This window comes from Saccoglossus kowalevskii, chromosome 16 (genome assembly GCF_978046115.1).
Source record: "Saccoglossus kowalevskii chromosome 16, keSacKowa6.1, whole genome shotgun sequence".
In the NCBI taxonomy this organism is placed as follows: Eukaryota; Metazoa; Hemichordata; class Enteropneusta; family Harrimaniidae; genus Saccoglossus; species Saccoglossus kowalevskii.
The window spans coordinates 1,745,310-1,760,058 of NC_140656.1; the positions used below are offsets into that span (position 1 = coordinate 1,745,310).

Genomic DNA, 14,749 nt, shown 5'->3' on the forward strand with positions numbered 1-14,749 from the left:
ATACTATTATATATTAGTAGTATACCTATCGGATTAATGTTTAATAATATACACAAGGGTCTTGATTCAAGATTTTTGATGACCTGGGACAAAGCAGCACTGGAGCATTTGACAAGAAACGGCTATAACTGAGACGAAACGGCATTAGGTGAATAAGTATTGAATGAATCACGTACATCTGGGATGATACAGTTCTTGGAAGAAACAACATTGAGAGAAATCCCAACTGAACACCTTGGAACAAACTGCGATTGACGAAACGACACAATCGTCCCAGCAAGTATATTCACTAAAACATGTCTGGTGACCGATAACCTACACTCGGCCTAACTACAATCTAGTCTGTTCGTGCACAGGACTGTGGTTCGTGCGATTGTTTATCAGCGAGGGTAGTACGTCACGCCCCGAATACAGTGAAAGCAATGTCTGATTCATTATTTGAGCTGTTTTGACAAATCGTACTAAAACAAAACACTTTAACTGAAAGGAAACTGATAGCAAGTGCATATGGATAACAAATAAACATGGCAACAACGAACTCCAGAGAGAACATCTAAACACGAACCTGAATTCTCGATCGTTCCCAGAAATTCCACAACTGCAATAAATACACAGTGGGGATAATGCTGGTGAGCGTCACGGCAACCGTCCAGAGATCGGGAAATACATACTCTAGCAGCACCCACTCAGTCATCCTGGAGATTATAATGGTAAGTACACTTAGCCCATCTACTGGTTCTGGTATTATATACAGAACAGCCAGGAATCGAACGGAAGTGAGGAATCAGCTAACTCGTACGATCCGATTTTGAATGATGTATTATTCATGAGCCGGTGCTTAGTTGAGGGCGCTATAACTCGCGCGATGTTACAGGGGTCGACCACGGATCATCAGAGTATGGTACAACGGGAGGGGGGGGGGTTACTAGTAGAAACTTACAAATGGGTATGCGAGCAACCCAAGGAATCTAGAAACTTTGTTTCAAAATGTTTTTGACATTTTCAATAGTCATAAGGTCTTTTTTTGTGACATTTTCAGAAACAAGTAAAGAGTCATGATATTCTATGTTGATAAAATGTGTGATAATATAAGTTACAACAGAGGTACATTACATGGGGTTTGCAACACACATAGTACTGTATGGTGACATCATGCCAAGATCCCATTCAAGTCTCATCTCGTAGATAGCGAGACTGATGCTACGATCTTCTGACATGACATAGGCGGTTTGTAATAAAACAATAAAACATATGTATTACCACATTCATAGTGAAAAAATGTAATACATCGAAAATGTATAGAAAATATAGTTATCGTAATCCGTCATGTTGTGAGCAGCTATTTTGATCCACCTGGACATCCCAGTATCCTAGTTACCTCGGGCATGCGCATTCGCATTTGTTTTGAGTTGGAACGCTTATGTGAGAGCGAGAGTGTAACGGGATCTTGGTATTATGTCACCGTAGTTGCAAACCCCAAGTAATGTACCTCTGGTTATAATGACTTCTAGGATCTACAAGTGTTACTAAGCAGCAATGGAAAATTTAAAGTGGCCATAAATATTCTTAAACAGAAAGGGAAAAAAGCACTTTTAGTGCTGAAAGCGAAAATAGAATTTGATAATCTGGAAGCAAAATAGAATTTGATAATCTGGAAGCAAAATAGAATTTGATAATCTGGAAGCAAAATAGAATTTGATAATCTGGAAGCAAAATAGAATTTGATAATCTGGAAGCAAAATAGAATTTGAGAATCTGGAAGCAAAATAGAATTTGAGAATCTGGAAGCAAAATAGAATTTGAGAATCTGGAAGCAAAATATTATAAATACATCAAATGAAATTTTGAGAGAGGCTGCGCTTGTCAATAAACAACTCAATACAAAATACCGTAGTATAGCACAATAAAATGTCATTCAAAGAAAATAAACCTACCGGTACCACAAATTATAGACCAACAAAGTACAATTTTAAAATCTGATGTAAGAATACAAATTTAGCCTCGTTAACCACCAATTACCAAATCAAAAAGTGAAGACATACCAAACCAAAAACTCCAGATGAAAAACAAATATGTGAGGTATGTTCAAAGAATGAAGAACACTTTATAATGTCATGTTCACTTTATAGATGACAGCGGAATATCTTACAAGAAGAGAGAGGCTAACAAACGTATAAACAAATTTATGAATTGCGGGAAGTTCAAATGAAAAGCAAAAACACAATTTATTAAAAACAGTTTCCCTGAAGAACAGCAACACCTTCCAAATTTTTTTTTAACAGTGTTTATATCTTGAATTATGTTTTTTTTTTTGCAAATTTTGTTTGTGTATTTGTGTACCGACATGCAGTTTGGCTTTAGGAAAGACAGGAGAACGACAGACGCAATTTTCCTGTTAAAAACAGCAGTTGAAAAAACAATTTATAATAAAAATAAAAGCAGCAGTTCTGGAAAACGGTTATACACATGTTTTGTTGACTTTAGAAAAGCTTTCGACAGCATCTGGAGGGATGCGGTCTTTCTCAAGTTACAAAACATTGGTATTACGGGGAACTTTTATGAAATAATAAAATCTATGTATAAGGATATTAAATATAAAATTAAATTGTCAGAGGGTATAACTGATGGATTTCAGTCTACCTGTGGAGTTAAGCAAGGCTGCAATTTATCACCAACTTTATTTAACATTTTTCTGAACGATCTGCCAGAATTATTTGGGGATCAAATTGATAAACCAGTTCTAATTTAATTGCAGCAACAGACTGATTAAAAACATGAATTTTAAAATCAATAACCAAGATATAACAGCTGTTTAATAGCGAGTTTTGCTATTTAGGGGCAATATTTACTCCAAATGGGAAATTTAAAACAAACTTATCTATGTTAAAAAATAAATCAATGAAGGCTCTTTTCAGCATCAGACAAACAGTCTTAAACCACAAAATAATCTCACCAGCACTTAGTTTGAAAATTTTCGACCAATTAATTTCACCTATACCTATGTATGGTGCAGAAATCTGGGCCAATGAAATCACAACTGACAGTAACAGTTTAGAGCAAGTTTGCAGTCATTTTTACAGGTTTATCCTAGGAGTGAGTAAAATGATGCCAATTAGTGGTTTGAAAGCAGAACTTGGCAGGTTACCAGTAAAATTAAAAATTAATTTGGCTCAAATTAAATACTGGCATAGACTATATATATAGTCTGCCAGATAATCACATTTTAAAATTAGCCCTGGATGATATGATAAAAATTAATTCAAACTGGGTAAGGAATATTAATGCTACACGTGGACATGATCTAATTAAAATAAAAAATGATCACAATATGGAAAATTGGAATCAAATACTAAAAAAAGTAAAACTCAGACTATCTGAGATTTATATTCAAAGATGGAGAGAAGAACTAAATTTCAGTGAAACCAATGAATATAGGGGAACAAAACTGAGAACATACAAACTATTCAAAGTAAGTTATAATATGGAAAATTATTTGCAAAACATTTCAAATTTCAGCCTCAGGAAAATGCTTTCAAAATTCCGTCTGAGTGATCACAACTTAGAAATAGAATTAGGTAGAAGAACAAAGCCTAAAATAGAATTAGAAAATAGACACTGTAATAAATGTAACACTAAAGCATTAGATGAAAAACATTACCTGCTATTTTGTACTGGCTATATAGAACAAAGAAAAAAACTGTTTGATGAGTGTTCAATAAATATTTACACAATCGATGTGAATTCCATATTTAAAAAGATTATGGAGAATAATATAGCTTTAGCAAAATACTTAAAGAGCACAATTTTTAAAACCACAGAAAGTAATTAATTTATTTTTTCTTTTATTTTACTAACATTTTATTTTTATCTCTTATGTATTGTATGTTTTTTTTATTTCTTTGTATTTATGTTTTTTACCATACAAAAACCCTCTGAAGGAGTTTAGTAGTGTAATAAAGTTATTATTATTATTATTGTGAGTTTTGTTAGTGAGTGCATGTTTTCTTCATATCTAACCATTTTAATTCCTTCCTTACTGGTAATTCCTTAATGAATTGTTTTTCATGTACATGGAAAAAATGCATTAACCGGTGAAGAATAACAATTCTCAAACTAGTCGACTGATAAATGATAAAGTACAATTTAGAAATAACTGATAAATTTGACACTGGTAGTAACAATACGTTTAAATCCAAGCATGTTTTTTTTTAACAAAAACAGTTTAACAACTGATTCTTTAAGTGTGTAAAAACCCTAGAATCAAATCAAAATCTGAATAGTGATTTTCAAGAAGAAATATAGCATTTTTAACCACAAATAACATTATTATTCAAACAAGCAGTCTGTCAGCTGAGATAGCTCCACTGTTAGCAATGCACATTGCAATTAAAGAACAGAAGATATCATTAGAAAATGAACAATATGTATAGAAGCAATCGCACTTGCTGTTTTCAGCACTAATTCGAAAATATCACTTTTTACCAAACATTCTAAAAATATTCACCAAAATTAGAGAATTTAAGATATCATTACAAAATGAACAAATCTGAGAGAGGTAGTACCCATATATGTAATATCAAAGCAATTGGACTTGCGGTTTTTAACAAGTTGAAAATATTACTTTTTACCAAAAATGACAAAAATATTCACCAAAATTAGAGAATTGAAGATATCATCATGAAATGAACAAATCTAAGAGAGGTCTACCCAAGGTACATATACACCAAGTATCAAAGCATTCAGGCTTGTAGTTTTCAAGAAGAAGTCGAAAAAGTAAAACATTGACATGAATGACGACGACGGACAATCACTCACATGATAAAAATGAGAAAACTGAAAAAGCTGAGCGAGATTAACCAACCATTATACACAAAAATTTGATTGACAGTTTTGAAGTAGTCAACAAATCAATTTGCTTTGGTTTGACAATTCATCAGAGCAGAGAACAGACCTAGACTGTAAAACATTAGACTTACCGTTCTGCTTTGGTTGATATCTTGGCAACATTCAAAATAATAAAGTAATTGAGTCTTTACTGGACACTACAGTCATGTTTTAACAAGTTAAACAAATAACACAAATAATGCACCATTGTCTTCAATTGAATTAATTTTATTGTAAAAAGCACATAGAATTAATTTCGCTGCACCATGCGAGTCGTTGTCATCCATTACATATAGTCTTTCTGAAAAATCAGTTAAATCTCTATGAATATGTAAAATAAAAATAGAATGTATGGTTTCCCTGACAAACAAAGAGAATATGCTCAAAATAGTGAAATTAAATGTCAGTAAAAATAAATATAGTTTTATGTTATTTTTTGTATAGTTCTTCAGGACTAAAAGTGTGCATGTTGATTATATGGACTGTCCAATTGGGATTTGTGCGTTTACAGCTGTGACATTTATGATGATAATCTTATTCTAACCTGTGTGATTATCTTTACATATAATAAAATATAATTTATATAAATTTTTGAAATATTATTTCTCACCTGATACTCAGCAGCTAATAGATCATTTGGATTTGATGACTGCTGTATCTTTCGCTTTTCTCGTTCTTTGATTCGACCAAATTGTTGGTAACAAATATAAGCGAATCCGACACCCAGGGGAATTGGCACCCATTTTAAGGATGAGATGTATTTTTTCACACCACGGTAGGACCTGACAAACCCTGATTTCCCTGAGCCTGTAAATGATAACAAAATTAGCGGGCTTTCAAGACCTTGCAAGTAAATGAACAGCACTTGCACCCAATAAACACAACCACTACCAGCTGTAAAAAGAGAAATTAAAACACATTGAAATAATTAATGCATCCATAGTATGTGTTATTCTAGACCATATCAAAGTATACAGAAAAAACATATTTAATCTATTGGAGGGCTGTCTATAAAACTCAAAACCAAATTGAGTAACTGGAAAAGTATTATAAAAGTCAATTTAAAGAAATATGTGTTGAGCCATTAGGTGTAGGGTGATTTACTGAATACAAATCTATCTTTATATCCTAACCCTAATGCCAAAATACATTCAATTAAATTGAATTTAAGTTATTTTAACTAGAAAACAAAATTACCATTTTGAACCATTTCTGAGGGTCAAGGCGTTCTGAATGTTCTGTTGTAGTTTTATTTCATCAAAATTTGGCATGTTGCATCTCTCAACTGAACTCCTTCAGACAATAAAAAAATTATAAGTCACATGATTTCACCATCATTTTGTGATTTTCAATAATTTTGAACAGTTATATGGTTTGGGAGCCATCCTGTATTTTCAGCAAAAAATGGTCACATTTTAGGGCATGTGTGTCTCACAAATGTTTTAACCAGTCAATTCGCCATTTTGAGTGTAGCATGTATGACCAAAGCATTTGCTGACAAAAATAACATAAATACCAGTTAGTACATATTAAGGCATTTTCAGACTTTAAACTTGAACCTGACATAGCTGCTGTGCAGCTTTAATATACTTTTTGCTTGTCAGTCTTGCTTGGACCACCTCCATGTCCAGTTTGTCTTGTTACTTGAAAACAAATCTATATCACTGCACTAGAAATACTAGAAAATGAATTTAATATTCTTTACTGAACAACTAACAAAACATGTACAACCATAAGGTGTTTCTGTTTATAGATTGTTTCCAAACTGAATCACTTAATTAATATGCAAATTTAAAGTGTGCAGTTTAATTCCATAGTGTTAGACGATATTCAATGATCAAAAAAGTTACAATATTAAAAAATATGCGGATAATAGTTAATTAGTACACAAATTAGCCAATTAAGGTAAGGATATTAATTCCTAAATAGTGTTGGACTAAACTACACAAACAGTATGCATGTACTAAGTTTTAACTCATTGGAGTTGTTTGGATAAATACAAAAATGTAAATTGGTATGTAAATTAGCTAATTAATATGCAAGGACCTGTACCAAAATCTAATCAGGTCTGGAATTCATCACAAATTATATGTGTAAATTTCATTCCAATCCACCCAGTGGTTCTTGATGAAACAAGATTTGACACATTCATCTACGCATCCATTCATACAGACAAGCATTAGCATGATATCAGCCTCCCTTTGTGCTCTGTTTATTCAAATAATTAAGAGTCTGAATTCATTTGAGGAACTTGAATATACACAAAATATACTGATTAGTTAGTAGTTAGTTAGTAAAGATAATTAATAGGCATTGACATATGCAAATTGAACTTTAAAGTTACATGTATAAATATATTTCTTGAGCCGCGCACTTCCGTGCTGCAGTACAACATGAAATCTTTTTCAAATATTTTTTCTCTGTGAAATCTTCCCAGCAACACCAGCTGACATTGTGTCTGGACACCAAATACACTGAAATTACTCTAAAAATATTTCAATGGTGATAGATACACCATTAAAATGGTACAGAAGCCTTCCGTTATGGCGTTTCCAGGTTGATCCACCATATTGTTTCTGTGCTAGCTTGGACGCTCCTCTCCCTCGCCTGTGTGTGCTCCGCTCCCTCTTGTTAATTTTTTCTAGAAAAACCCCTGTAGTAAGGCCAAAAAGTCAGATGGCTGTCAATCGGCCATCCTTGATCCGATTTTGAAACAAATTGTCATGGACACGCATCCTAACAGTATAAAGTATGTACCAAGTTTGAATGAAAACTGATATAGCATATCAAAAACACAACATTTTCAAAAAACAAAATGGCTGCCAGTCAGCCATTTTGAATTGAATCGCTAAATCACTGGATGGGCATATGTCCCACATAAAGTACTAGGCACATGTAAAGAATGAACGGAATCGGTCCAAAGAATTCTGAAATATGACTTCGGACGGACGGGCGCACGAACAGACTCATGGATGGATGCACGCACAGATGGACGCACAGATGGTCGGAGGACATGTATCCTAACATGTATAATCTAATACCAAATTTGAATGAAAACTGACAAAGCATGTCCAAAATACAACATTTTCAAAAAACAAAATGGCTGCCAGTCGGCCATTTTGAATCAAATCGCTAAAACACAGCATGTGCATATGTTCCACATGAAGTACTAGACACATGCAAAGAATGAACGGAATCAGTCATGGACACGCATCCTAACAGTATAAAGTATGTACCAAGTTTGAATGAAAACTGATGTAGCATGTCAAAAACACAACATTTTCAAAAAACAAAATGGCTGCCAGTCAGCCATTTTGAATTGAATCGCTAAACCACTGGATGTGCATATGTCCCACACAAAGTACTAGGCACATGTAAAAAATGAACTGAATCGGTCCAAAGAATTCTGAAATATGACTCCGGACGGACATGCACACAGACAGACTCATGGCTGGACGCACGCACAGATGGACGCACAGATGGTCGGAGGACATGTATCCTAACTTGTATAATCTAAGTACCAAATTTGAATGAAAACTGACAAAGCATGTCCAAAATACAACATTTTCTAAAAACAAGATGGCTGCCAGTCGGCCATTTTGAATTGAATCGCTAAACCACTGGATGTGCATATGTCCCACATAAAGTACTAGGCACATGCAAAGAATGAACAGAATTGTTCCAGAGGATTCTGAAACATGACTCCGCACGGATGGACAGACGCACGGACAGATGCACGGACACAGACCGAATTATAAGTCCCCGCTTTTTTTTTGTGATTATAAAAAAATATTAATCTATTTATTTTGCAATTAAGTGACTTATATTCAATTGAATTATGATTGTTCACCATATCAGGATAGAGCATAAAAATAACATATACGTATATATGATTAACTTTGATATTTGATATGATATTTGTTTGATTGACTGACTGTTTAGTGATTAGTTTATTTTGTAGAAAATTATTTATTAAATTTAGTGATTTGTTTATTATGCAACAAAATAATGTTCATATTCAACTGGCAATTTCAATGACTTATTTATTTAATTTTGAGATTTAGTAATTGAACTATAATTTTGCGCCATATCATGATATAAATACTGATAAATTAATTGTGTTATGTATATTATCATTTTCTGGTGTAAATAAGTACAATACAATACAAAGCTGAAAACAATTGATATGCAAATTACCTTATTAATATGCAAGGATTTATTAGAAGATATTGATTTACACAAATAGCAATCATGTGACAAGCTCTAATGCATACAATAACACAATAACAATTGTTATAATGCAAATTATCACATAATAATGTGCAAATCTCCACAGTATAAGGTACTACTGGACAGATCAAAAGTGATCATCACATAGTTTGAAGTCATATACTACCAAACTTGTATTCACTGTATGCACACTGTCTGAAGGTTGTCTGTAGCTTCCAGGTATGTCTACGGTCAGATAACTACTAATTTTGGCAAGCTCAGGTGTGTATTTTTGGAATTATAATTCAGTCTTTTCGATAAATAAGTTGAAATTTAAACATGCAGCCTCTCGGCTGAGATAGCTCTGCTGTTAGCAATGCACATTTCAATTAAAGAACAGAAGATATCATTAGAAAATGAACAAAATGTATAGTATCAAAGCAATTGGACTTGCGGTTTTCAACAAGAAGTTGAAAATATTACTTTTTACCAAAAATGACCAAAATATTCACCAAAACTAGAAAATTAAAGATATCATTACAAAATGAACAAATCTGAGAGAGGTCCACATGTAGTACCTATATATGTAATATCAAAGCAATTGGATTTGAGGTATTTAACAAGAAGTCAAAAATATCACTTTTTACCAAAAATGACAAAAAAGTTCACCAAAATTAGAGAATTGACGATATCATTACAAAATGAACAAATCTGAGAGAGGTCCAAATGTAGTACCTATATATGTAATATCAAAGCAATTGGACTTGCGGTTTTTAACAAGAAGTCGAAAATGTCACATTTTACCAAAAATGACAAAAACATTCACCAAAATTAGAGAATTGAAGATATCATCATGAAATGAACAAATCTAAGAGAGGTCTACCCAAGGTACCGGTACATATACACCAAGTATCAAAGCATTCAGGCTTGTAGTTTTCAAGAAGAAGTCGAAAAAGTAAAACATTGACACGGACGCCGGACGCCGACGGACAATCACTCATATGATAAGCTCCGCTCGACAAAGTCGACAGCGGAGCTAAAAAACAGTTTAAAATTCGGGGTAGCATGTCTACCGGTGCTGATTTACTTTTTTATATTTTTGTCCTACCCTTGCACATTGCTAGGTAGGTTACGTATGGGCAAATAGAATTACAACACGTCTGATGCTAATTCGGGAATCGAGAATTACCGGATAACCACTGTTTGATTTTAAATTGTATTGATAATCATATTGTATGTTCTTCTGAGAATTTGGATTTAAACAACAAGGAAACTGTAATAGCAATAACGCAACCCTTGAGCCAACTCTCTTCTCAAAGAAAAAACAGGATGAAGATTACTCGTTGATGAATATGAGGAAGATTACTCATTGACGATTATCAGCGAGGAAATATGATACTCCATTAGTTAAATTTTAATATACACCCTGAAAACAGCATATTTACAAGATTTTGATACTCAGTTGAAAATAATTGTGCAATGGTTGTGATGTGCATAGATAATACCGGGTACAAAAATGTATGTGAATATACCAGACGAGTTTGTCACTCAGTTTGATCCATAGGGGTTGAGACTCAATTACTTGTAATTTGGGGAAATCACAGCGAAACATGCAAATGCTTAGTGTGTTGATTCATAAATTTCTCTGTCTTATAAACCAACCTTTAAAAGAAGGATTTGTGAAGGAACAGTTTGACAAATGATATCAGAGTCGCAGAGAACAGAGTGTACTTGAATACTACAAAGCTGTATATTTAAATGATTTTTCCAAACTCGAATTTGTTCAAATCGGTAGAGCAAGCTACAACATGTGGTGTACATGTATGTGAAGTTCGAAGGCAGACGCAAAAGTAGAGTTTGATCGACAGATGAAATTTTTTTGTTTTTCAATTTAATATTTTGTGAGCTCAATAATGAAAATGAAATATCCAACAAAATTGAAGCATTATATAATGACCCACTTCAGATACAAGTTGAAAAATTCCTGAGAATTTCAATATAATATAAAAACATTGTTCCATATTAATGCAGTACATTTATTTGTTTGTGTCATGCTATGATTCACTTCCATTCATTGTGAATAGAGTAAAAAAAGCCACTCCAACAAAATCATCATCCATTATAGCCAAGCAATATTCATGATTGAACCATTACAGAGATTGGAAGATCAGAATACGAACTTGTATTTCATATAATTCAATAAACACAAACGTAGTTGAGTAAGAACAGAGTTGACAGAATCATCATTTGTTTGCATTAACATCAAATATTGAAGTAGGAGAGCGAGCACACCTAACCGGGTTGATTTCTGACCTCGGAGAAATGTATACAGAGGAATTAAATGTTGGTTACAGGTTCCCCCATAACCAGTAGAAAAAAGAAAAGCAGCAGTTTCCAACCTAATGCAAGGCCAAGTTAAGGTGACGGAAGGTAGAAACACTCCCAGAGGTATACATCAGTGTAAACGGCGCCAGGTTGAAAACACATGATGAGGAGTAGTAGAGTATTGTATGACTTGTTGCCTGGCAACTGTACGTCTAAAGCATCTTCTGGGTTACTAGCAACCCGATACAAGTACTGAATATGCGGTAAACATTTCCACTTGAAATATTAAATAGGATTTCCCCATGAATTATCATGCATGCGTGTACAAATGCCCGTCTCTAAAAATATTAAAATGAAAACAAGCTAAAAAATGAATGATGATGGATTAATTATTATCAGAAAATGAAGGCGATTTGTGCTCATCTAAAATAAACAATTCCCGGTTCATACAACAAGAACAATATAATAATCCTGTTATTTTTTCTCTTAGAAATTCATAGTGGTATAACTGTACGCTTGGTTACCTGTGTAGTTCTAAGGAGTAATCTCAAAGCTCACTTAATGTTGTAATCTGAAATGATGTCATATACATTGTATATATGTGTGAATCTATAATTAACTGTACGTTTTAAATCTTTTTAATTTGGTGATAGACAAGTTTTTTTGTCGCCATGTTTGTTGGTCAGGGTGAATAAACAAGCAGTCTGTCGGCTGAAATTGCTCAACAAGAATTAAAAAATATCACTTTTCACCAAAATAATCATCAAAATTAGATAATTGAAGATATCACCACGAAATTAACAAATCTGAGAGAGGTCCACATGTAGTACCTATATATGTAATATCAAAGCAATTAGACTTGCAGTTTTTAACAAGATGTCGAAAATATCACATCTTAACAAAAATGACAAAAATATTCACCAAAATTAGAGAATTGAAGATATCATTACAAAATGAACAAATCTGAGAGAAGTCCACATGTAGTACCTATATCAATCTGATTAAAATCTGATGTAGTGTACGGGCTTCAATTATTTTGGCTATAAACTTATTTTAATTTTATTTTTTATTACTTTTGTTATTAATGCCCTTTTATTTTACTTTGATTTTGTGATTTTTTTTAAATTCTGCCCTACCTACATCTGATCCGACGCCTATGTAAGTCCCGTTCAAATCTCGCGTAAGTAACAGCCAATCACAGCCCCCCTTTTATACAGGCTGTCGGTTGCTTACTTTTCAGTGTAGCGATACTCTACGGGCAATCTTTCTGTACATTATATTTTGCCCACTTGAATAAACCATTAATAGAAAATTGCTAGTATATTTTTATTTGCAAAAGAAATTCCTCAGCATTTTACAATTTTTGTCATTACATTGAACATTTTTTTTACTTCCAACAAATGTGTACACTTCCAGATACATCTTCGCCAGCCAAGGTTCGTTCATTCAGTCATCGCTTCAATTTTACATCACTGAGCATAATTATCTAGAATGGAAGCAAAAAAATAAGTAAATCGTAATGATTAGAACACTGTAAACAGCTATAGTAAACAATGCAAACTGATTTTAAATTGTATAACGGTCACCGGCCCACGGCATCGACGCAGAAAATTGGATCAATTGCGATGTGTTCCAAATAAAAAATATTTTATTCCAGTCCAAATCAGCTCAATTACTTTAATAAAGAGTTATTGTATAATGTACAAAATGTTGATACAATTTGATGAATATTTACAGCTACGGCTTCAATACCGTAGACGATGTTGGCCCGATCTTCAACAAAACATCACCCGTCTCCAGGGCAGGCGACTGGAAAAAGACACTGGTGTTCGGTCGAAACGGTGGAAACAAAATCGTCACTCCCAGAATAACTATGCAAAATAACGATCTAAAGTCGAACCATTCGAGCCACAATATTAACATAAAAATGACTTTCGTTGCATTTGACAATGATAAACTTACCGTAAAGCCGTGTTATTCTCGGTCGCTAACGTCGGTATAATCCGCCATTTTATTTGAGTGTTTGCCACCCGACTCCGCCCGGTGACGTCATCATGTGCGCTATAGAAGGAGGTCTGTGATTCGTTGACTAAAATCGTCGATAGTGGGTCTCGTTGAAATCTCGTTACATTGGCATCGGCTCAGATGTAGGTAGGGCGGAATTAAAAAAATCACAAAATCAAAATCAAAGTAAAATAATAAAATAAAATAAAATAAAAGGGCATTAATAACAAAAGTAATAAAAAATAAAATTAAAATAAGTTTATAGCCAAAATAATTAAAGCCCGTACACTACATCAGATTTTAATCAGATTGTACCTATATATGTTATATCAAAGCAAAATTAGCATACAAGGTGTGTGCAAAGATATTAGATGTACAAATGTATGGAAAGACAGTCAGACAGATATCAGCATGTATATACACAGAAGCCAAAAACTAAAAAATCTGGTTTAAAGTGAGGGGATTCGTCACCTGCACATATGGCAGATAACCATAGCATGTCATTGTTTACAAACAAATGTCTACCCACGAGCCTTTGCACATTTAGGGTGCATAGTTATCATCACTCAACTACAACGTGTGCGCAGGTGACGACCCCTTCGCTTCAATCAGCAGTTGGTGACTTGCTGACTTGGTATTTTTTGAACAATAGATTCATTTTGGTATAAAGGGGGTGTCAACATTCATGTGCATATTATGTATGTATACATTCGATAAATGCTAGCGTTACTACTACATCTATGAACTCACCACTACTATAGTACTTGATTGACTGATGTGTCCAACTGACATGTCCTTGAAACGTGTTTTTTCTGAGAACTGGATGTGATAGTGTTAAGTACTGCTGCCGTTTTGGAAGCCACTGAACAGAATGTCTGCAATAATAAACAAATGATGTTGAGTATATGCAAATTAAATTGACAATGTTACTAATTTCAAATAAAGGAATATTATGGTGTGGAGGGCAATATATGATGTGCTGAAAAAATATATGGTATGGAGGGACAATATATGGTGTGCAGGGACAATATATGGTGTGCAGGGACAATATAAGCTGTGGTGAAACTATATATGGTAGGGAGGGACAATATATGGAAGGGAGGGACAATATATGGTGTGGAGAGACAATATATGGAAGGGAGGAACAATATATGGTGTGGAGAGACAATATATGGTAGGGAGGGACAGTATATGGTGTGCAGGGACAATATATGCTGTGGTGAAACTATATATGGTATGGAGGGACAATATATGGTGTGGAGGGGCAATATATGGTGTGCAGGGACAATATAAGCTGTGGTGAAACAATATATGGTAGGGAGGGACA

At 33.7% G+C, this 14,749-nt stretch overlaps 1 protein-coding gene and 1 long non-coding RNA gene across 2 annotated transcripts in view; both read right to left on the reverse strand.

Moving 5' to 3' along the window:
• The window catches only part of LOC100378420 (phosphatidylserine decarboxylase proenzyme, mitochondrial-like), a 48,881-nt gene that overhangs the window by 28,593 nt on the left and 5,539 nt on the right, over nucleotides 1-14,749 (reverse strand). The window contains 2 exon segments of the mRNA XM_085491581.1: nucleotides 5,495-5,691; nucleotides 14,173-14,297. Coding sequence (XP_085347707.1) covers nucleotides 5,495-5,691; nucleotides 14,173-14,297 — 322 coding nt within the window.
• LOC146733602 (uncharacterized) lies at nucleotides 12,731-13,830 on the reverse strand. Its single transcript, XR_014926652.1, has 2 exons — nucleotides 13,381-13,830; nucleotides 12,731-12,904 (listed from the first exon to the last, which is right to left on the reverse strand). It is a non-coding gene; the product is annotated as an uncharacterized LOC146733602 (long non-coding RNA).